At 36.8% G+C, this 25,461-nt stretch overlaps 1 protein-coding gene across 1 annotated transcript in view; it reads left to right on the plus strand.

Annotated features, from left to right (window-relative positions):
- Nucleotides 1–20,621, plus strand: part of LOC139307936 (cytosolic phospholipase A2 epsilon-like) — a 42,150-nt gene extending 21,529 nt beyond the window's left edge. Inside the window, exons 9-21 of the mRNA XM_070931296.1 lie at nucleotides 822–991; nucleotides 1,106–1,192; nucleotides 5,261–5,298; nucleotides 6,753–6,900; nucleotides 7,501–7,637; nucleotides 9,519–9,741; nucleotides 10,114–10,228; nucleotides 12,330–12,467; nucleotides 13,433–13,540; nucleotides 15,587–15,778; nucleotides 17,069–17,235; nucleotides 19,640–19,826; nucleotides 20,407–20,621. Of these exons, the coding sequence (XP_070787397.1) occupies nucleotides 822–991; nucleotides 1,106–1,192; nucleotides 5,261–5,298; nucleotides 6,753–6,900; nucleotides 7,501–7,637; nucleotides 9,519–9,741; nucleotides 10,114–10,228; nucleotides 12,330–12,467; nucleotides 13,433–13,540; nucleotides 15,587–15,778; nucleotides 17,069–17,235; nucleotides 19,640–19,826; nucleotides 20,407–20,621 (1,925 nt within the window). The remainder of the gene's footprint in view (nucleotides 1–821; nucleotides 992–1,105; nucleotides 1,193–5,260; nucleotides 5,299–6,752; nucleotides 6,901–7,500; nucleotides 7,638–9,518; nucleotides 9,742–10,113; nucleotides 10,229–12,329; nucleotides 12,468–13,432; nucleotides 13,541–15,586; nucleotides 15,779–17,068; nucleotides 17,236–19,639; nucleotides 19,827–20,406) is intronic.
- Nucleotides 20,622–25,461: the final 4,840 nt, after the last annotated feature.

Below are 25,461 nucleotides of genomic sequence, written 5' to 3' on the forward strand. Positions count from 1 at the left end.
CCTTCTCTATCATGGCACCTACCTTGTAGAACAGTATCCTTCTGGGATATGAACTGTCCCAACCTGTTGGCCTCTGGAAGTCCCTAAAGACCCAGTCCTCTTCCCCCCACCCCCCCCCCACATACACACCCTCTGGGTTCAGAATGTTAACAGAACTCTGGAATGAACACGTCTGTGTGGTATGTTAGCAATGTGTTTTTTTTAAAGGGCCTTGACTTAGCCTTATTCTTTCATTGATTTATAAATGCCTATGATGGTTTTGAGGCAGAACAGGCTTGGTATAATGGTTAACACACCATATTTGAAGCCAGGACACCACATGTTCTAGTACTTCCTTAGGGACAAAACTAGCTGAGTGACCTTGAGCTAGTCACCCTCTCTCAGTCCTAGAAAGAAGGGCAAACCACCCAAACTTTGTGAAGAAAATTGCAAGGACTAGTCCAGGAAATCAAAGAGGGAGAGAGGGAGAGAGGGAGAGAGAGAGAGAGAGAGAGAGAGAGAGAGAGAGAGAGAGAGAGAGAGAGAGAGAGAGAGAGGGAGGAATGAATCTGAATTTTAATTCTGGTTGCCACCCAGATCACTTTTGGTGAATGGATAACTATAAAAATTTTCCTTAAAGGTTTTTCCAGATTATCTTGATATAACAAATAATTTAGTTTTAACTATTAATTAATTATTAATAATTTAGTTTATTTCTGTTTTAATTATTTTATTTAAGAATTTATATTATTCACATTGAAATGTTCCATTGTATTTTTTGCTTGTTATAAAAACCTCTGCTATAACCATGTTTTTCCATATTATTTTCCCTCTGTTTTTAGAGAAAGACCTTTCACTTTCTATAAAAGGATCATATGAAGGGACACAAACTTTTAAGTTGGGTTCAGATGCAGTTCTCACACCTCCGTGTCCCACTACGTTCCATTATATCAAGTACAAGGATCCATCATTGAATGTTAAACTACCAAAGACAAAACCACATTATAACCCTGTATGTCAGTCTAATTCATTAATCACAATTGTTACAAATGTCCTTTCATTCATTTATTAGAACAAGCCTTTTATATAAAAACATTTATACTTATAGACTTTTATTTTTCTTTAGCGTTCCTGTTCTTGTTCCACCAAGGAAGATGTTCCAATTGTGAAGCTGAATTCCCTGCCTATGGGAGAGAAAGTGCCAATAGTGGAAGTGGGTGCCTTCTTTAAATACTAGAAATAATGTGTATTTATTTGTGAATTTGTAAAACACTTCAGTTAAGATGTACCCAAATGTACAAAAGATGCAGCCAATGCAACAATAATAAAATAATGTACAATTTTTTTGAAAAAAAAATACAATTATATCATTATACTTTTGAAAATAATATAAGTTTCCTAAAATTACTGAGAACTCCAAAAATCTTCCAGAACAGCCAACTTTTCACAAGCTTTGGAAAGCCATGAGAATTGCAGCCATCTTTGCCTCAAGAGGGAAGCAGTTTCAGAGGAAGGAAATCTCCACCAAGAATGTCCAATTTTAGAGTCTCTTTCCATTGCATCTATTGATAGGTGGGGACTTTCAGAAATATTGATGTCCCATAATCTATGTGAGACAAGTGGTCCTGAAGTAAATAGGCCCTGAGTCACAAGAGGTTTTTATCTGTGATAACCAACTGCTTGAATTGTATTTGGAAATATAAGTGTAGTCATTGTAGCTGCTGCAATAACCATATTACAGAAGTATGCAGCAGTGGTGAAATCCACTTACCTTTCCTACCGGTTCGGGAACGAGAGCGTGCGCATGCTATGCGCACACACACCTCTTCTGCGCATGCACAGATGGTAAAAAAAGGGACATAATGATGTCTTGGTAGGTGGGTGGAGCCTCCCGCTGGTGGCGCTACTGGTTCGGTGAGCCAGATAGAACCAGGGGAATTTCATCGCTGGTATGCAGAGAGGTTTTAAGGGCAGCCCCATGTAAAATGAATTATAATTATTCATATGGAATACACAAGGGCATAAGTGACCATCCTGTTCTGGGTAAGGCTACAATACTGATCTAACCTACAACACTGCCCTAAACTATTTCAGTTTCTCTTTCCCCGAATGGGTTACTTCTACCTTCTTGCCTATCACTACTGCCATCCTCCCCTTAATCTCTCTTTGCCTAAGCTAATTAAGCTCCCCCTCATAATCACCCAGTCACTGGATAGTCAACACTTCAATACATTATGCATGGGAACTATATGCTCTCAAATGCTGTAAATGTTACCCTTTCCAGGAGCAGACTAGCTTTCTTTTACTCTATTTCCCCTTATCTCCCTTCATATCTCTACCCATCAGGAGTAAATTTCCTTCTCCTTCTCTTCTTACAGCTTCTCATTTAGGAAATGAGGATTCACTTCTCTTCTTTTTATGTGGTTGGTGGCTCACTGTTCCCTCAATTCAGTCACAATTCCATATTGGGCAATTCAGTTGGTATTCCTCCTTCAGTTGTGTTTACTCATTCTCCTCCATAGCCTGTATGACCGGCAATTCCACTTGGCAGTTTCTAGTTCTTCTACCTTGTTTTGCCCTACACCCACCCAAATCTCTGTTTCCTCTTTACTTCCTTAACACATTTTTTTTTACAAAAGAAGACTTCAATGTCTTCTCTTCTCTCACCTTTTCCATTTTCAGATCCAAACAATGTGATTCCCTACCTGTCTAAAGTCATTTTGGCTGTATAGTCTTCTGAGTACCATCGGAGATCAAAAGAGGATTTTGTTTAGCTAGACCCTGTGAGTTCTGGGCAACATTAACTTAATGCTAGGGAATCAGTTTCTTGGAGCAACAATCTCTTGTTGGATAAAGATCTTCTATCTAACCTAAATATTAGATTGCTTCAGACAAAAGAATGAAAACCTTCATTGTGCACCTAAAGCACTCCTTTGCAGAAAATATGCTACTTTTTTGTGCAAAGCTGAGATGCCTATCTTCACAATGTGTAGGTTTTGAGAAGATCTTCCATGGTTAAGTTGGTTTTCTTCCTACTCAGCTGCTGTTTCAGAAGAAATATTGCAAAAGCTGCAGGGTGGGAAGATTTCCAATGAAACTTCATCTCATCTCATCTCATTTTCTGTCCTACTGGATTTCTTTCTTTCCATTGTAACAAGGCACAATCACATTTTTTTAATCATTTCCTCATCCTTCCTGGGTAGTTTCAAGGGATTACTTTGCAGTTCCAATGCATTTTCCCCCTTCTGCTTGATACAAAATAAAAGCCACACACAATAACAAAAATTGCCAAGTGTTAGATGGAGCAATGATTTATTAAATGCCACTAATCAGCCAAAGACAACCAGAAAGACTGCTGGCTAAATTCCTGGTTGTAATGGTAAAACAGATCAGTAGGTCACTGAATGTGAACCCTAGTTACTAGGAAGTAACTCATGATAGAGTTAGAAATTGAGCTAAAGCTAAAAACAGAGACAGAGACAAAGACAAAGACAGAACTAGAGACGGAGACAGATGCAGAGTTCATGAGAAAGATAAAAATACAGAGATATCCATCCAAATTTAAGAAATTTGTCATTCTGAATAGTTCACTATTAGTTTCTTTTACTTATTAGTTTAGTTTATAGGCAGGAACAGAAGCTAAAGAAGATGGCCCCATGGGTTACTCAAGTAAAAAGACAAAGGCTGCTAGATAGAAGGCAGATGTTTCGGATTTAGAACCAGAGGGAAGTAGCTTAGGTAGCTTATATAAATAAATATGGAGCTGTTTGCATTTTCCAGAGGTATTTATCACATGCATTCGGTCTTATGTATCCTGCTATTGCTATCCCATCTCCAGGACTGGAATAAGGTTTAACTTCCAGTTCAGTATTAATTAGCCCTGAAAGCTAGCCATACTTTGCGATTCTGAGTACTTATTTATTTATTTATTTATTTATTTATTTATTTATTTATTTATTGGTTCGATTTATATGCCACCCTTTTCCGGAGATTTAGGGCAGCTTCCAATGCTGCAGCCTTCATACTTTTGTATATACCTGCTTTAGTAGGGCTTTTGGGGCCCTCCAAGCGGTGTTCTTTTTATACAAAGACAGCTTATTGCCCCCACAATCCGGGTCCTCATTTTACCTACCTCAGAAGGATGGAAGGCTGAGTCAACCTTGAGCCTGGTGAGATTTGAACTTGCAGTAATTGCAGGCAGCTGGCAGCTAAGTGCTATTTAACAGCACTTTAGTCCGCTGCACCACCAAGGCTATCTGCGCCATCATAAGGAGAAGCTTTCACTTCCTTTTTTATTTCCTTATCTACAGTCATCTATACTACATTTACAACAAAGTTTAGGTCTGGGAAATATTTCCATTGGATTATGACAGCAGAAAATGCAAAATTGTGTATTCTAACCATACTTGAAATTTTCAGAATACAATGAGAACAAACCAAAATATTTTAGATCAGGGGTGTCAAACTCAAGGCCCGCAAGCCAGATCTGGTCCATGGGGTGCTTACATCTGGCCTGTGGGGTCACCCTGGAAACAGCGAAGGATGGGTCCGCAGTGCCTCTCCCAGTGAAAACGGTCTTCCAATCTCCGTTTTCAGTTGGGACGGCCTCCTGCAATCCTCTGCCAGAAAAAATGTGCAGTCCTCCCAAGCTCCGTTTTTCTGGCAGAGTTGCAGGAGGCTGTGCCATCTGAAAACAGAGATTGGGAGCCCATTTTCACTGGCACCACAGGCATCCCTGACATGAGTGACGTCAAACTGGCCATGCCCAACCTGGCCCCTCGAGGTCAAACACAACCCTGATGCAGCCCTCAATGAAATTGAGTTTGGCACCCCTGTTTTAGATGCTCTGGAAACTTTTGTACCAGTCTAGAAATATAACAAAGAGTAGAGGTGGGCAGTTCATAATCGTGTGAATTAGCTCATCACATAGTTAGGATAATTTCCTCTAGCCTTGTGCAAATGTGGGAAAATCCCCCAAAATGACCCTTCATGAAATAAAAACTATTTTGCCATTATTGGCTTACTACTTGTAGTAGTTACATTGCTGGATTTTAAACTGACTTTCAGCCTCAGGACTTGTCAACCCACTCCTTGTTCCTTTACAGAAATTAAGTTATTCAAATTATTTCTGGGAAATACTTTGAGTCACTGTGTTTTGAAGAAAAGTAACTTTTATAATTGTTTTAATAGCAGTTTAAAGAGTGCAGCTAATGTTTTATTTAATTTAAAGTGAAAATACATTACCTCTGTGATTTTTACATGTTTACATTCTGTCTTTCAGGAAAAAAAGTACAATTTGCATGTAAAAGTGAATGATTGGTAAGAAGCACCAATAATTAATATCACTGTTACTTTTCATATCTGGGCTGCCAGATAGCCCTGAGGTGTTAAAGACTGCACAAGGCCAAAGTGGGGTTAGTAGTAATTGAGTACAAATTTCTAGGAAAGCAGATCATCAAATAAGATACAGTTAAATACAACATAGTCAGATTATTTTTTGTACTGTATAGAAGAATTGTAAAAAAAACTAGTATAATAAACAATTGACAAAATTGTGCACATAGTGAAAAAGGTTCATGTACCATTTTTTTAAAAAAATAAGATCTTAGATGCTGAACCACCAACATATACCAAACAAATCAAATAAAGAAACAGACATTCAAATTAAAAATAGTATATTTTAAATTTCTAAAACTGCTGAAATATTTAAAATCCCGAGAGAACAAAAAAGAAAAAAAAAAGAAAAAAAACTCTTACAGCTCAACTGAAAAGTAATTTCAGACTCATATTAAAGCAAAAATAAGTATTCATTTTATTTTATGAATACCTAACACCTTCAGAGGTTAAGAATGATTCAACGTTAAATCTTCATTAATAAATTATATGGCCAGGAAGTGGACCTAATCCAAGGTTAATGATCTCAGGAGAGAGACTTTGGGGAAGAGAAACATTTCCCCCAGAACCCCACTTTCCCTTTACTCTTTGGGTTACTTTGTATGAAGAAAGGACATATAGAATCTTCTTTCTTGCTGAAGGAAATAGGAAGTGCCATGTGTGGACTTCCTTACATGAAACCTTTTTAGGTTGGATAAAAGAGAAGAAAGTTTCATGGAGGGGGAAATGCAGCAACTGGATGCAGAAATGTATGCACCACATCCAGCCTCCCCCCGACACTTCTTTTATGTGCTAGTAATATCAAATTGTATCTATTAATGTGTGCCATTCCTAATGAATGTTACTAAAATCAAATAATAAATTATGAAGTATTCACTATAGGTTAACACTATGGAGCCTTAGTTCACATGTCTCTTAGATGCAGGGCAACCCATTTTTTTCTACCCGATTCCATTCTGAAAAGATTGTGAAGAGGGAATTCCTTTTTCATTACAGGAGGCCATTTTGTCAATCTTCTTAAGGTACCTGTTATGATGGCTATACCTGAGTGCTATCTAAAAGTACTTTTGAGATGTGCAGTGTATTGTGTGGAATACCTGAACAGTTAACAGCTATTTCATAGATTGTGACAGTGATCGGTCACTTTAAATCAGAGCTGTTAAGCTCACGGCCAGTTGGCCGGATGCATCACGCGTTGGCCACACCCACACCTGGTTTAGCGAAGGGGAAAGAAGTCCCGATATGTCATGTGATGCCTCTGTGACAATGCGAGTTTGACATTCTTGCTTTAAACCATCTCTTGTTTTATTACATTTTTGTGTGATCATAGGTACCTTGTATATTGAGATAAAGTTTCTAAATTCTGTTTTATGTCTTAGTAATTGTTCCTGCCCAGGAGACCTAGATGTGCGCTTGGGATATGATCTCTGTTCACAAGAGCAAGAGTTCTTGTGTAAGCGAAAAAGAATTGTTGCTCAAGCTTTGAAGCAGGTTCTCCAGCTAGATTATGATTTGCAAGATCACGAGGTATGTGGGTTGCTGACAGATGTTTCTTAACATTAAAGAAAATCAATTTATTCTATTTCCGACAAGTTTTCTCTCAGTCATTACCTATGCTTATCAGTTTTGGATTATCTTTGTTGTGTTTTTATCATTTTTTTCTGAATTGTTTAATTTATTACTGCAATCTGGGATTTTAAAATAAGAAATGAGATATAGATATATACATCTTTCTAATAATTAAACAATAAACTTTCTTTGAATGTATTTTACTGTTATTTGAAGGAACAAGTTCTCAAGAACTGACACAGTGAGTGTTGTTTTTGGTGTTATAAAAAACCCGAGTCCCCTTTTTTCAAGTGACTGAATGCCAAGGATATATACATCTTCTTTAGATATTCAAGTGTTTCTCAAACTTGGCAACTTTAAGATTATCTGGACTTCAATTCCCAGAATTCCCCAGCCAGCATGTTTTAAGACTGTCAAATTTGAGAAATCTGAGGTAGAACATATAAAGGGGCACTCAGGTAAGTGCAAGGCTGACTCTTGTCCTCCAAATACCACACATTTATTATCCAGGTTCTATTTTGTGCTTATTTTTTATTTGCCATGTCCTTGTTTTCCCAGGTTCCTGTGGTGGCAATCATGACAACTGGAGGTGGGACAAGGTCATACACAACAACATTTGGCTCTATAAGAGCACTCAAAAAGCTGAATATTATGGATTGTGTAACATACATGTCTGGCTTGTCTGGAACTTCATGGTAAGTAAAAATTCATGATAGATTGTTGGGAATAATTTAATACAAGAGAAGTAACATGGTAATACTTCTAACATCGTTGTGGATTTACATAAATCTATAGTAATGCTATGTAGACATTCTTATATTTGTATCATCTTATTGATTATGAATAATCTCACTTTTATTTTTCTCCTCTGCTTTTATTATACAGTGTGTGCAACAACTTCCAATCTCTTTGGCCTCTTTATTTCTATAAGAGCATTTAAAGCATTTATTAATGCATCAAATCACTTCATCTGCATTTTTCAAATAGATGCATATACACGACTACTCCACAAATGCTAGCATGCTAAATTTTTTGTATCTTCGTGTTGTGTATCTTATTAGAATGGCCAATGCACATTTTCCTCTATGTAGCTTTCTACACCAAAAACAGTCCAACTTTTCCAAATCTGAGAAAGTGGTGTGGCTAGGAACATCCTGTTGGCTTCTGCTGGTTGGTCAGTGCTAGCCTGGGACCAGTCCAGGGGTGAAATGCTCTCAATTCGGACCGGATCACCCGATCCAGTAGCGATGGAGATGGGTGGTTTGGAGAACCGGTAGCAAAAATCCCTGCCCCCCCCCCACATTGCCCAGCTGAGCCACGCAATAATCAGAGGCTTTTTTTTTATTTTTAAAAGCATTTTTTCTACAACCTCTTTGGCTGAAAAAATGCTTTTAAAAGTAACAAAAAAAAAAGCCTCTGCTGTTCGTGCGGCTCAGCTTGGATCATCAGAGGCTTTTAAAAGCATTTTTTCTACAACATGAAAAAAATGTTTTTAAAGGGAAAAAAAGCCTCTGCCGATCAGGTAAGTCAGCTGGGATCGTCAGAGGCTTTAAAAGCATTTCAGCCTAAGAGGTTGTAGAAAAAATGGTTTTAAAAGTAAAAAAAAAAAAAGACCCACTCAGTCATATTACCTTCTCCCCACCAAGCCACGCCCACAGAACCAGTAGTAACAAATTTTACATTTCACCACTGGACCAGTCATTCATGGTTGTGACTTTTGTAGTAAACTTCTGAAATCCTATGGGTCACTTCAAAAATGAATTGGTAAAGAAAGCCCAAAATAGGATGATCAGTCTCAGACATACATAATACTCTCATAATCTGGCACCTAATTGTTTTAAAAACAGTCAACTCCTTCATCTAGCAATTGTTTACATTTAGAAGCACTATTATTCACTCTGTCAATACATATGGAACTATGAGACTTTCTCAATGATCTTTTTAAAGATCTCTGTATTTTAATCAAATATGGATGTTTTTTGTGTTTATGCATGTTTAAAACCAAATTTGTATTTTTTTACTGGTCATTTTCATCTTATTAGATAAGTGTGTCGCTATGTAACTTTATAGATGTTTTCAAATACTCTTTATTATTTGTCTTTATCCTTAAATCATTTAAGTATTTTCAAAAACACTAGTAGCATCATAGAGAGCAATTTTGCAAGTCTGAAAAACGTCTGAACAATATGAAAAATTGCTGGCTTATTCAAAACTATCTAATTTTATATGGAGCTGTGATAGGCCAACCGTCCAGTTGAAATGAGACATTTAATGTAGGAATCCTTATTAAAATTTTCAATCAGATTTTCACTGAATTTATCCAGTGAAAGGGACTCTGCTTCTTCTGCTGAGTTACTCATACTAATGGGAAATTATTTTCCTAATATCTAGCCACATCTATAAATCCAAATTGTAGTTTGTTGGCATAAACTTAATGAGAATTTGACTGAAGAAACACTGCGGAGAAATTAGAAATGTATTGCTGCTAGTCTCAGAGTATCGTTTTATACAAGTACTTATTGTAAGTACTTTTAATTTTTGATATATTTCTCATTGATTGCATTGTGTGTTTTCAGGGCCATGGCACATCTATACAGGGATGCTTACTGGTCCCAGAACGATCTACATGAAAAAATACAGGAGGCTAAGAAACAAGTGACCAAAAGCAAGTTGGAAATGTTCACCCCGAACCGTATGAAATACTACTATCAACAGTTGAATCAAAGGAAACAGGAGGGCTTCCCGACAACTTTTATAGATCTCTGGGGGCTCGTCATAGAGTATTTGTTAAATGATGGGGTATAATCTAATTTTTTTTTTTTCACTTCCTAAGTATTATGGGAATTATGTTATACAAATATAAAGAGTAATGTTGTGATAATACACTAATTAGAACACCAATTGCTAGTTTATTAAATACCTCTATTTGATAACGCTTGGAAGTAAATATTCTGTTACATTAATAGTAAAAACATTAATTTGGGTTGCAAGTAGCCAAGGTGTTCTGTTTCACCCACTTATGTTCAATTGTTATATTTAGGTTTATCCTATACCAGGTTGCTTTAAGCATCTTTAATATTAAGATGATTTTCCACTTGTATTTATGTATGTTTGCTTGTTACGTTATGTACCTATTCCATAACTTTTCTGCTTTTTGTCCTTTACAATTAGAAAGATAATCACAGGCTTTCAGAGCAGAGAGAATCTTTGATAAATGGACAAAACCCTCTGCCCATCTACGTAACTATTAATATCAAGGACAAGTACAGCACTCAAGACTTCAAAGGTGACTGATGATACTAAAGAGAGAGATTGGGGTTTTTTTTTAATTATAGCAAAATGAGTTTTGCTTTTACATCCATTTGGAGCCACAGAATATGAATGACAGGATTACATCTCCTGGTTATTAGCATAGATGGCAGTCTCTAACCAACCTTAGATGATCTCCAAGTAGCTAAGCAAAATCAAACCTGGTTAAGATTTAAATTGTAGACTAGGTAGCAAAATAAAAGAAATCCCAGAAGGAGGCAATGGCAAACCACTTCAGTTTTATTGCCAATGAAGTTACACCCATATTCCATGAAGTCACTAGGAGGCAAGCTTGAGTTTAAGAAAATATTTATATGAGAGTAGAGTATGTTCCTTAAAATTCACCTCCTATAGAAATCTAGCATCGCAACTGGCTGTCACAGTATTGCCAATATTAACATCCATCCATCCAAAAGTCAAATATTCAAATTTTAAGTAAACATCCCCAAATATTTACATCTGATTATTACTTGATCTACATACTGTTTATATTTATTTTATATGTAGATATAGAATGAGGCTGATTTTGCTTTATGAAATATGAGATCATCCTATCTCCCGTATATATTTGTAATGAAGCTGATTTGATGGGATGAACTGCAGTGTTCATTTTAGGTGAGGGATCTAAAAATGAAGGCTGGAAATCCAACCATTAGTTCCACTTACTTGAAGATGCATTTCTATTAGGATGTGGTTGCATTTTACTGATATATATTTAGAAGTTATAATCAAAATGGTGGGCTTGTTTCTATTTTTTCCCCTACTTTTTTGTTTTGTTTTGTTTTGTACTTTTAAGTCAGACTTAGCAATTGTCTGAGCAAGTCCTTTCAATTTTCTTGGAAAGATTTTCAGATACAGTTTGCCATTACCTTGTTTTTAGGGCTAAGAAAGAGTAATTGGCTAAGGTCAACCACTGGCTTTGTGTTTAAGGAGGGCCTAGAACTCATAGTCTTGTGGTTTCAAGCCATAACCATTAAACCAAACTGGTTTTCTCAACATACTGTTAAGTAATTGGGCATATAATTTCAGTTATTTCTGCCTGCCATCCTTTGTGACAAAGCATTAAAGCAGCTAAGATTTTTAAATATTATTTTGTGTATTTGCATTTCAAAAAGGTATGGTTCCACTGATTAAAAAGGAAGCAGACAAACAAACAAACAAATAAAATAGCATGAGAGTATTTCAGCCTTTGCTTTCCTAAGCAAATAAATATACCTCATATTCTCATAAACCGTAAGATCCTTCATTTAACTGTTTGTCTATACATGCATGTAGGAAAAAGAAAGAAAGAGCCCTTTCATTAGAAATCTGGATTTAAAAAATCTGGGTTCAACAAGAAATACTCTTTTGTTGCTGAGAACCAAGAACAAATTCAAAAGCCAAGGTGGTTTACTTTTCATTATTTTGTTTGCAAGCTTTATATCCCGCCAATTTTTAATTTTTCTTTTAATTTGTTGAATTTATAAACTGCTTTTATGATCCAAGTGACTATAAGCAACAAACAACTTATTAAAGCAATGCACTTCAAATTTATTTAAAATTTAAATATATTTCAATGTAAACTTAAAATACATTGTAATTTAAACTAATTTAAACTCAAAGCAGCTGATCTTCTCTCTAATTATGCCTGTAATAATTCTGTAAAGTAGATTGGTTGACTACCAGTCTATGGTTGGGATAGAATGGTTAGAGGTTGACAGGTCCAAATTAAGCAAGCAAGCTTCAATTGTTTAGCACAATATTTAACCAAGGCATCCTATTTACATTTTAATGTCTAATTCCAGTAACATTCTTTTCTGTGTGTATATTGTATATAATTCTGGAATTTCCCACAGGACTTGAAAGAGTATATTTGTCTTCTCCTGCAACTCTTTGGATGCAGTCAACACAATAAAATGATTCAGGATGGTGATCAATGAAAATGTTTGTATGGCCAGTAGAAGGATAATTTTAGGTTTCTCTCCCCAAATGCTGTCCCTCTTTGCCCGATGGAAATTATTTTTGCTTTTCAGGTTTCTTTACACTTGTTTACAATTAGGAGTGCTCAGGTACTATTTTTTTCTTTCTTCTTTCCCCAGAATGGCTAGAGTTTACACCCTATGAGGTGGGATTTCTGAAGTATGGAGCCTTTGTGCATCCTGAGGACTTTGGAAGTGAATTTTTCATGGGCCGCCTGATAAAGAAGCTTCCAGAAACCCGGTTGTGCTATCTCCATGGTGATGTGATCAATTATCTGATAGAAATATCAAAGTATTATTATTTAGCATCTCATAGGTGGGTCCCTGATCTGATTCATGAGTTCAAGGACAGTCAACATCAAGTCCTGCAGATGTTGTAGAACTCCAACCTCCATTAGGCCTAGCAATATGGTCAAAGGGATGAGGAGAGATGGAGGACCATACATTGCCACTCTTGGCTGTTCTAAGTTAATTAACATGAACCTATCAGTCTTTTTGTTTTGGACAAAATTAATTAATTATCAGAGTCACCTTGAATCTCAAGATGGGCAGCAAATAAATTTGAAAGAGGGGAGGAGGAGAGGGAAATACATGGGAAATATAGACTTCTGGCTTTCTTCTGAAGCCAGATTCAAGCAAATAATATAAGCTTCCAAAAGAAAATACAGGCTGAGAACATAGATGCCTCTAGGTAACCATGATAATGAAGAAATTATGATATTTATTTATTTGTGATAATATGAGTATGAGTGTCCCAGCTTTCTGCATGTGAATATATACCCAAACCTAGCACATAAAACATTCATGAGTATGAGTGTCCTTCTACTTCCACTCTGAACATAGTAAGGTAGTAAATATTTCATTAAATATTAGCAGTAGCCTCCAGCTTGATCACTTCCTTCTGTTTACAACTGTTTACAATTCTTTAAATGCCCATTTTTCACACAGGCATTCCAAACATAAATTTAGGCAAGGTCTCTGTTATGGAGAAATCAGAAATGAGGAACTAGGGAAGAGCCAGATTCAAGTCCAGCCTCAGTCTCTGGGGTTGTTGTTATGAGTGAAGAATGGAGAAATGGCTATACATAATGCTTTGAGTTCTAAGAGAAAAGAAACAAAACTAAAACTAATACATAAAGGGAAATCATCAGATGAATGACAGGACAATTCTCAACTGAACTGTTTTTAGGTTGCCAGTAAAGATACCATTCTCCTCCCCATAGGTATGTGGAGTAGCATATTTTCACTCAACTTGTTGTATATTTGGAATAAAGTTAACAGTTCAGAAGAATTCTGGCATCAATGGACTCAAGACAAATTTATAGATATTGGTGAGTATCTTTCTTGCTTCTGCTTTGTCTGAATTTCCACTGTTAAACCAATACAGTTTGGGGGAGGGGAAACCTGACAAGATTTTATAGTTGAGTTCACACCAATGGTGGGTTGCTACCGGTTCGCCCTGGATCGGACAAACCAGTAGCAGCGGCGGGAGGCTCTGCCCACCCACCCAGACCTCTCTGTTCATGCACAGAAGTGTCGTGCATGCGCACCCACGAGCGAACCGGCAGCGGCTGAAATTGAAAGCCACTACTGTTTCACACACTTCATGCGGGCTTGTTTGGTTTAGGCTGTGTAGACTAAGCCATTGTTATTTGTAAAATATGGTTTAGTGTGTTGCAGGAAGGAACTGCAGCAGCCAACTGTGGTTTTATTCAGTAAATCATAGATACACAAGCCACAGTTTAGCAGCATGTGTGAACCTACTCTATATTCAATCCAGAAATGAATTATTTTGAGGATATTTTCCTTTAAATGATTTCAATAACCACAAGCCTATCTTAGCAAAAGACACTATGGTACTGTAGTCTTAAAGGAGAACGGAACCTCATGAGAAATATAACCCTAATATCAGGACAGCCATACTGCTACTAGTCTTTAGATAGAAATGTAAAATGTAAAGTTAGAGATGGATCAGAAATGATGGCTGCATGCTTGCTAATGAAACCCAGTTGCATGCTCAGAAGGGATCAAACTGGACAAGATGGTAGACACAAAATCACAGTACAAGACCCATTCATTGTGGGTATGCGTACAATGCCAATGCATGTAGAAAAGGACCAGGACTTGGGTCGTGACATTGCATTTGCGTTCTAATTCATTTTGAGCCCTCACCACAGATGTCACCAATGAAAGTGAATATATGTGTCCCAGGATAATGTTGCAGGATCCAAACTGGGTCAGTCACTGGGGCCAGAGGTTTAATCATCTGAGCTTTCAGACTCGTGCTGGAGTCCATCCTCAGGGAACTTCTCTCTAGCAGGGAACTTCTCTAGCAGAGTGCAGGTTGCTAGAGAGAAGTTCCCTGAAGATGGGCTCCAGCATGAGTCTGAAAGCGTGGATGATTAAACCTTTGGCCCCAGTGACTGACCCAATTTGGTCTCGGTGCCTGACCATTGTACGCACATGTACCATGAGCGGGTCTTATACTGTGAATGTTTTGTTCCAATCTTGAAGCAATTTCTTCAAAACACTTCAGGTTATGTTTAAACATATATTTATTTTATATATTTTTGCCAAAATCCATTGGCCCAAAGGGGTCTCCAACCTTGGCAATGCTGGTTCAGGAATTCTGGAAATTGAAGTCCATAAGTCATCAAGTCACCAAGGTTGGAGATCCCTGCCTTAAGGTGAATAACAAGAAAATATTTCCAAGTTTCAATTTACTTCTATTGTCAGAACATATAGGCTTGTTCCGAAACTGAAATGAAAATTTGTTATACATACCCTAATCTTTTTTTAAAAAATACTTTTTATTAGAGTTTCACAGTAGTAAAAGACATATAAACATTATAAAAAAGAAAAGAAAAATATACAGAGTGTGAAAAGAAAAGATTAAAAAAAGAATATTTAAAGAAGTAATTCCTGATCTTCCTTGAAACAAGTACAGGCAAATTAGTAGTTCCACACTCCCTATGAGTTTACATACATGATTGACTTGTTCCCATTGTGCATCCCTTATGTATTCATAGGTACAAAAATCATTGTCATTTCTGTCCAAATATCAGCAAAAAGTCTATAAAGGGTTTCCGGAATTTTATAAAACTCCATATTTTAACCCTGATCAAATAAGTCAATTTTAAATCCATTTCTTTTGCTTCTAACAAGATTAATCTCTAGTTTATCAAGTGGCCATTATAGGATTGAATCTCTATCCAGACTTTCCTTCTCCCATTTTATTTTCAAACTTTTAAAAATCCACCAAATAAGTCCTTGCCTCGGTCTCTTTTCATTTCTTGGTTAATCTTCAATTCTTTCAAAAAGATAGTACATGTTTGAATTAGGAAAAAAAAAAGCTTATCCTTTGTGCCTCGTTGCAGATGAAGACCCACACTTACCTACAAAACCCTATGAGCTAAAAAGCCGCATGTTCGTCCCACCTGGAAGTCTAGCCACGAAACTTCGTGGGGTTTTGACAGATCGCTTAGCTGTTGCTCAGTATCACAATTTTCTGAAGGGTTTTCAGATGCATGACAGCTACATGGAGGAGACGCATTTTCATAGATGGAAAGGTGAACAGCCCATATGATTTCTAACCATCATGAACATGGTGTTCGGATTAGACTTTTTAAAATGTATTTCTAAATGAGTGCATTTGGGATTAAAATCCTAGGCTGGAGGTATACATTGTTGAGTCTGGGTCTGAATTTGGGTTCAAAATGCATGCCAAGGGCCATACCTTCCCAGATTAAAAACTATTAATAATCTGATTGCTGATTATTCTCCATATATTGTATATTATCTCCGTTCCACTGCATTAAGCAAAGTGACTAATGAGTAGCAAATTTTAGAAAGACTTTGGGACTGCACCAAAAACGTTGTGGGAATATATAACAATGTTACAATAATATATATCATTCATATATGCTACTTTAGGCTATGATCCAGAAGTGGACGCCCAGAGTTGCCTCGCAGTAAGATGGGCAACAAACATAATAAATAATAATAAGGTTAGAAGTTTAATGGTTTCCCCAGTCCACTTGTGACTGACTCAAGGGGATGGTGTTCATCTCCAATTCTCAGCATAGGCCATTGTTGGAGACATGCTTCCGTCATCATGTGGCCAGCATGAAAGTATGGAATGCGATAACCTTTTCTGTTGAAGTGGTACCTATTTGTCTACTCACATTTGCAGGTTTTCAAACTGCTAGGTTGGTTGGAGCTGGGCAAGCAATGGGACCTCACTCGGTTGCTTTGCACTTGAGTCTTGCCCTTGGGCTGTCAGCTTTCTAGCTGACAAGCCCATCATCTTACCCTTCAGATAAAAAAAGGTTTAAGAAAAAAGATATAGCAAAGAGAAACAAGTCCACTTATTAGAACATAGAAACAGAACCTTAATAAGTATTGGTTTTGTATAAGCATTGAGTTCTATTGGCTTCCCATAAATACATACATTTTAAAAGTAGTGCTGTTTTTTTCTTATACCAACCTATACATACCGTATTTCAACTGCCATTTACTCCTATGCAATACTTATTGTACCCAATATTAGTAAAGTTAATATAAACATAGAATTTACACACTGCACAATTTCTTTTGCATAGCACACTAGAATAATTTCTGGATTTGCTTATAACTCATGGTCTGTGATTGTTGAATTTTAAATTTAATTTTTAAATTTTAGAATTAAATAGACAACCTTTGCGGGGAGGAGCATATTCAACACACAGCAAATCATAAGCTATATTTTGGTACACCCGAAAGGATGAGTAAAACTCCTCAAAGAACTTTGAATTTAATGTAGTTAAATGGTAGAAAATCACATTGTTTCCAGATGTCAAAGCAATGTGTTTCCTTTGCAGCTACTACATTGGATTGTTGTCCCAATCAGCTAACAGAATATGATGATCACCTGGGCCTGGTAGATGCTGGATTTTTCATCAATACAAGTTGCCCACCACTCTTAAGACTAGAGAGGAAAGTGGATGTCATCCTGCATTTGAGCTTCAGTGCAGGTTCACAAACATTGGTAATAGATTTTATTTATTGTTTCCTTGCTTATGTCTGATATATATATATATGATAGAAGCTATACAATGCATTTAATAGATATAACAATCTCAGTGGAATTTGCCCAGAGGTGGAATTTTTTTTTTAAATAGTAAAAGAAAAGATTGCGGACATATCTGAAAACATACCATATTTATGCAATTGTATACTTGTGCATTCTGAAAGAATTACCATAAAGCTCAATGAGTCTGACTTCCAAATGAGAGAAGGGTTACTCTTTTAAAAGATAAAAACTGAAATAAAAGAGAGTAAACATTAGCCCTTTCAGTAAGGGGTGTCCATAGGGGGAGAGAAGTGGCCACAGTTAGAGCCCTGCTCATTTTTTTACATATATTACATGTGAGGCACATGTAAATAAGGACAAAGGCGATGGGCTTTTATTGCACAGTCACAGTCTGTGTCACAGTCACGCCTATCAACCTGGACTTTCCTGCTTCCGGTCATGAGAAAACTATCTCGTCTGCTATTAGTTGCTTCTCTCTGCTTCCAGAACTATATTATTTATTAATTTATCTCATTTCTCAAATTATACTTCCTCCTGAGGTGAGGGTGGCCTCTGAAAAACCCTGAAAACATTCCTTTGAGAATTAACTTGGGGATCTCATGATAGCATGGAGCCTACTAGAAAGTTGTATGACCGTTAGTGAAATGGACTCTCTGTGAGGTTGCTAGCATTTTGTTTTTTGTTTCTCTCTTCTTTATATGTTTAATTAAATGGATTCTTCCAGTGTGTGTGTGTGTGTGTGTGTGTGTAGGTCTTTGGTTATTCGGGTTTTCTCCCGCGTAAAATTGGAAGTGTCTTGGCGACGTTTCGACGAAGTCTCATTCGTCATCTTCAGGCTGGTGTTTTCAGCTTCGTGCTTCTAGGAGCAATGTGTGATCCCAGCTGTTTGCGATCGTCGAAACGTTGCCAAGACACTTCCAATTTTACGCGGGAGAAAACCCGAATAACCAAAGACCTATTTATTTATTTATTTATTTATTTTTGCAATTTATATGCCGCCATTCTCCCGAAGGACTCAGGGCGGCTTACAACAACAATCAATAATACAAATCACAAAATAACAAAATAAGCTATATACAAACATCCGCGAAAACCTCAGAAAACATGTATGTATGTATGTATGTATGTATATTTCTCTTCAGCCAGGTTCTTCCTACGTAAACCAAGATTTTTTATGCAGCCCTAGTTCAGTGAAATCACAATCCACAAGAACCTGGCTAAAGAGAAATACACATAAAGCCTACAAAAAGGAAAGAAAATATATTCCCAAATAATTTTAGTAAGCATTACTGATAAAAAGAACAAAACTTAGAATGACTTAAAGAATAACTTAGAATAACTATTGTCACTTTAAATGTACATTAATTGGCATACATTAAAATGAAATTTCATTGCATACAGCTCTCAAAGGGTCACCACTTCCAATGTACATAAACATGACAAAATAAAAAAGAAAGCAAGAAAGCAAGAAAGAAAGAAAGAAAGAAAGAAAGAAAGAAAGAAAGAAAGAAAGAAAGAAAGAAAGAAATATCCATAAACCCACATATATTATATGACACAGAGAAGCAACACAGTCTAGTTCGGATGTATACATGTACATGCAGTGGTGAAATCTAAAATTTGTTACTACCGGTTCTGTGGACATGGCTTGGTGGAGGGGTGTAATGTGACTGGGTGGGCGTGGCCAATTTTTTTTTTACTTTTAAAACCATTTTTTAAAAAAAGCAGAGGCTTTTTTTCTTTTAAATGCCTCTGCCGATCAGTCAACTCAGCTGGGATTGTCAGAGGCTTTAAAAAGCATTTTTTACAACCTCTTCGGCCAAAGAGGTTGTAGAAAAAATGTTTTTAAAAGAAAAAAAGCCTCTGCTGATCAGGCAACTCAGCTTGGATCATCAGAGGCTTTTACAGGCAATCATCTTGGATCGTCAGAGGCTTTTAAAAGAAAAAGGATGAGCATGGCCAGTTTGACATCATTTATGTTGGGGGAACCTGTGGTGGTCCAAGCACTCTTCCAGCGAAAATAGGCTCCTGAGCTCCATTTTTAGCTGCGATGGCCTGCAGTCTATGTAAATCCTAAAATCAGATATTGTTAATTTTTATGATTGTATTATATTACTACAACTTTTACTTGCTGTCAGTTCTAATACTGAGATTGCAAGAAGCAAAGATGTCACCATGACCTTATTCTGTTGAGTAGTCTCACATTTAATTTCTATATCTTGGGTTTGTAAAGCCCAAACTTTACTGTTGAACTGGTACTGTATAGTTGGTGTTTTATTGTAGTGAATATAATAATATTCACAATTGTTTTCTTTCATTTTTCATAAAATCTCTTTTTTTCATTTTTATATGAGCACAGCCTCTAGAAGATGCTTGCAAATACTACACAGAACAAGGGATTCCATTTCCAAATGTTGTCTTAACAGAAGAAGACAGGAAACAGCTGAAAGAATGCTACTATTTCAATCAGTCAGATGGTTCTGGTTGCCCCATCTTGGTTTTCTTTCCATTAGTGAATGATACTTTCCAATATTATAGTGCACCTGGTAAGTTATTGATAGTAATCAGGCAACTGGCTATGGTTTATTTGGTCATCATCATCAATATTAATTACCTTCCAATTAGTCAGTAAAGAAGCTGCAATTCCTAACCCTGCAAAATTTATCATTGACTAGATTTAGGGACATTGTGAAGTGAGAGAGAGGGACAGATTTTCTGATGCTCTTAGTCTCATATCTTCTCGTACACTTGACTGATATCTACCAATTTCTCTCTCTTTACCTTTCTGGCATCAAGGTTCTAAGTCTATGGACCAAGTCAAACTCAGAAGTCAATGGGCAGTGATAAAGGGAGAAGTGCATTGTTGAATTTTCTTGTCTGAACTTGAAGACCTCTCTTTGATCTCAGAAGGAGAAATCTGAAGAGGCTGAATTCTATATGACTGCAGCCTTTATTTGGCAAAAATAAGATTGCACCAATGGGTACAGGATCAAATGAGCTCATTTATATTAAGATAGATTAAAGAATAAAGTCCAGATGCTGAAAATGTTTCATTAAATGTATTTTTTTTCCTCCTGAAATAAGCCAATAATAAAATAACCTTCCATTTTTTGTTATTTATTCTAGGCAAGAAGCGCTCCGAAGCCGATATGGCTGGTGGCAATATTGACGTTTCTACTTGCAAAACCCCATATTCCACTTACTGCCTGAAATATTCAGATGAGGATTTTGACAAGCTTGTGAACCTAAGTGAATACAACATCCTGAATAACCAGGACCTGATTTATCAAGCTTTGCATGCAGCAATAGAACGGAAAAGGCAGCACTGCTGCAAGAATTAAACTCCTTTCTATGTGTCATCATAAATGGATTGTGGTTGTCCTTTTTTTCCCTTCTCAAATTAATTACTTTCTACATTAGCAAAGCATTGTTGTCCTTTAAAGACAAACAAGTGTGTCATAGAATGACACAGCATCACCCCAGCCCTGTGGGCATTTCTGTCAATGTGTCAGTATTGTAAGCATGCCTCTTTAGATATTCAACTATAATTATGTTCATACTGTATGTGCTAAATGCATTGTAGATTTTGTCCTGACATCTACCCATCACACCATCTGACTTAACATTGATATGTTAAGTCTGAAAAGATAGACTAATACAGTTATTTGCATCCAGAATGACAGTGGAATGGGTGGTCAGGAGACAGTCTGCTGCTCAGGGCACATGCAGAATGGGAAATGTGATGAATCTTGTTACAGAACAATCCTAAGGCTTCCTCTGAATTTTTTTTCCCATTAAAAAGTACAGTTCTTTTCCTTTTTTAGCAATGTGAGCGTCCTGTAATCAAACTGGAAGCTTACAGTCATTGGATAAACCTTTCAGTTATGATACAGTCTTTCTGCGAAAAGGAAAAACAGTTTAAGGCTAGCAGTCCTACTCCAGCATTGAGAATCCACACCACACCACACCACACCACCGGTTGCTCCTTATCCTGACTTCCAACTGTTCTCCTTTCATTCTAGCTTGATATAGGAACCTAAATGTACCAAGCCCTGGCTTAGCAGCATTTTAAAAGAGCAAAGTTTGACACTGTCCTTTATTTACACCAACATTTTTTTTTTTTACTTTGGAGGAAAAGAAGAGAGTGAAGGTGAGTGAAGCTGCAGAGGCAGGACAAGTCAGCCGGTTAGTTGTTTGGCACCAGAACAGACATTAAAGGGAGCCTGGATAGCTCAGCAGACTAATGCATTGCAATTTAACTCCAGCTGTCTGCAATTAGTAAGTTCGAATCTTGCCAGGCTCAAGGTTGACTCAGCCTTCCATCCTTTCTAAGGTAGGTAAAATGAGGACCCGGATTGTGGGGGCAATAAGCTGACTTTGTAAAAATATACAAAAGTATGAAGGCTATTGCTTAACGCATTGTAAGCCGTCCTGAGTCTCCGGAGAAGGGCGGCATATAAATCAAATTTAAAAAAAAAAAAAAGGGCAGCTGCCAACCAGATGGCATTTCCCAAGGTTTGCAAATATTTAAACAGGCCTAGCTCCGCAATTAGCAGGCCTATCTGTGTATCATCCATGTATGTGTATATGTGGTTGCTAGGAGTTGAAAATGACTTTCACAATTGCAACCGGAATTTCCGTTGCTAAGCAAGGTGCTTATTTATCGTGCCCAATTCTGCTATCTTTTTTCCCTCAGTTGTTAATCAAATCACTAAAGTTAAGTGAATCTGGTTCAGGATTCTTTTCCTCCCCTACCATATTAAATGGGCTGATGGATGCACTTAGTTCAGCTCTTTTGCTATGACCTCTCTGACATGGGTGACGCTTCTGGTAGAATGCGTTACGGTGACCATAGTTTTCAATCTTATCAAGTGTCACAAGCCCCTCACCCAAGGCAAAAGGATACCTATGGAGAGTATTTCTTGTTATGGGTAGTGCACAGCCAGATATTTAGGTTTGCCATTTTTGTCCACGTATCAAGTTCTTCCCAAGGGCCTTGTTGTTATTATGACAATTGTTGTTTATATTGTAGAAGTTACTGTCATGATTTTGCAGTTCTAACAATGATGCTACAATGAACCATATCAGATGTTAGTGTTCCTTGATATCTGTGAACAAGTGGGCAATGGGACTTAGGAGCTATGGATGGGCAATTAGAACCTAGCCCTGTAGGCAGTGGTGAAATCCAAATTTTTTTACTACCGGTTTTGTGGGCGTGGCTTGGTGGGCGTGGTGTGGCTTGGTGGGCATGGCAGGGGAAGGATACTGCAAAATCCCCATTCCCTCCCCACTCCTGGGGGAAGGATTTTGCAAAATCTTCATTCCCACCCCACTCTGGGCCAGCTAGAGGTGGCATTTGCCAGTTCTCCAAACTACTCAAAATTTCCGCTACCGGTTCTCCAGAACCTGTCAGAACCTGCTGGATTTCACCCCTGCCTGTAGGATTAGTAGAAAAACAATAACCAGATAAAACAAACATGTCTTTGAAAATTACATCATTTTGAGCTGCTATTATAAACAAGAACCAACAAACAAAGGTGCTTAAAGTGAACGTTTGAACATTGGAAAATAATTTAACCAGACTCTAATATTATTGAATAACAATTAGCAGACTTGAGGAGATGCATTACCAGAAAGAAAATATTCAGCGATGCAGAACTGGAAGAGATTCAGAAAAACTGTGAAAATGGAAAACTCCAAAACAATAGTAGAATAGTAGAAGAAACTCCAATAGTAAAAGTTGCAAATATAAAGGAAAAACTCACATTAACTAGAGAAATGACAATTTGGAAGAAGTAATAATAAAGCCAGTACAGATTAACATTGAAATAACCTATAAACTGACCTCTCTATTCCATCCAACAAGTAGAATTAGAAGATTATGGTATATGTAGAATTATGACGAAGTGATAGATGCCAGAAATGATAATTTATGATTAGTGATAAGACAAAGATTGCCAGCATTGATAGTAGTGCCCCCAAAAGACAAGGTAAGGAAAGAACAGAAGCAAGTAATTTAAAGAGCAAAAATGAAAGACTTAAGGTTCAAGACAATCCTCATAAATAATATTGGTTTAGCACCAGAAAAATGAAGAAACTTTAGAAACCATAAAGCAACAAATACTAGCAAGACTGGAGAAAATTTAATGGAATGAGGCATAAGTCATTCAGTTTAAGTAAAACCAGGTATTAGAACAAAAGACGATTCTAAATATAGACAGCATATTTATATTCAAGTATAAATGGAAATAGAAATTCTGAAAATGGAAAACAAATGGAAAACAATCCAGTTTATAGTCAAAAAGACTATAATAGAAATGCTAGATGGATAAAGTAATTTGAAGGTGAATTTAGTAAAAATCAAATGGATAAAATAATAATGTAGCAGTAATGATTAAAAATCAACCGAAAGGGATTAAAAATTGGACTTCTGGAAATCAATAATTACATGACTTTTGGCTCAAATATGTGATAGCTTACATATGACTGTAGATAAATATCTTAATGAAATATTGCATAAAGAAGGCTTCAATGACTGATTAACAACTGGCAAAACTTATCTGATTCAAAAAGGCCCAGCAAAAGAGCCGACACCAGGAAACCATGCACCAATAGCATGCTTGCCTAATGTTTAAATTACTCAGAGGCATAATAACAGACAACATTCAAAATTATTTAGAAGAAAATAGTAGAATAGAAAGGAAATAAAAAGAAAACCAGTGCCACAAAATACAACTTTTGCTTAATAAAATAGTTCTAGAGAATTAGAAAAGCTGAAAAACCAGTTTACATATGGTTTGGATTGATTATAAAAAGTGTTTTGATTCATTTCCACATAGTTGGACCATCAAATGTTTGGAAGCAACTAGTGTCAGTAAAAACATTAGAATGCTTATAGAAAAAATAATGGAAGACATGTACTGTAGAAGACATGATTGCTGGTTGGAAATGATTACCCTTGTTATTTGTCATTACTATCATTCCATTTTGGTGGTCTTGAAGAAAACAAATCTTGGCTACCAAACAACAAAAAATACTATCAAATATCTCATTAGCTTTATATGGAAGATCTGAAGCTTTATGGAAAATTAGAAATCGAAATACAGACATTGATAAATATAAAGTCTTTTAGCACAGATATAAAAGACAAAATTAAATTATGGAAACACCATCAAAACCATCAATACCTGGGCCATACCTGTGTCATCATACACTGCTGGAATGATAAACTAGACATAAGCTGAACTGGATAAACAAGAAAGCTAATAACTACTATCCATTATGCATTACATCTCCATAATAATGTTGATAGATTATATCTGTAGGCAGAAGCTTACTTCAGGTCAAACAAACTGTCAAAGAATAATAGCATAAATTGGCTGATTACATAAAGGACAGTAAAGAAAACAAGCATTGAGGCAATTAAAAAATTGAAACTTACTGTACTTGCAAGAAACAAAACATGAATACTGAAATAATGCAATAAAAATAAGAATAGAGACTCTCTAGTCCACCCATTCTAACGATGTTGGGTGCATTCACTCTGTGGAGCCTCCCGGTCTCCAACTCGACCCCACCAAACCCCTTCCCTGTATCTCCCAGTATCCCATCTCTAAGGAAGCCCAGGAGGGCATCCATCCTGTCATTGAATCCCTTCTGGAACAAGGCATTTTGGTTCCAACATGCAGCCCATGCAATACGCCTATTTTACCTGTGCAAAAGAAGTCGACAGGTAATACAAGTTCGTGCACGTCAGAAAAATCAATTCCATTGTCATCCCATCATATCCCACTGCTCCAAATCCAGCCACCATTTTATCCTCAATCCCTGCCTCCACTCGCTATTTTATTGTAGTTGATCTTTCTTCTGCTTTCGTTTCTATTCCTATCCATCCTTTATTTCCAATTCTTATTTGCCTTTCAATATGATGGCTTACAGCTCACCTGGTGGTGTTGGCCTCAAGGCTATTGTGAATCCCCTTCTATTTTTTCCCAGATTCTACCCCAAGATTTGGCTGACACAGACATTCCTATGAATTCCACAATGGTTCAGTATGTGGATGATCTTCTATTGTCTTCCCCCTCACCAGAAGCTAGTTTAAGTGATTCCCTTATGTTGCTTCAGAAGCTTGCCGCTAAAGGGCATAAAACCTCTAAATCTAAGCTCCAGCTTTCCCTTTCT

The sequence above is a fragment of the Pituophis catenifer genome, unplaced genomic scaffold (genome assembly GCF_029215685.1).
Source record: "Pituophis catenifer annectens isolate HBS135680 unplaced genomic scaffold, rPitCat1.0.hap2 SCAF_1, whole genome shotgun sequence".
Taxonomy (NCBI): domain Eukaryota; kingdom Metazoa; phylum Chordata; class Lepidosauria; order Squamata; family Colubridae; genus Pituophis; species Pituophis catenifer.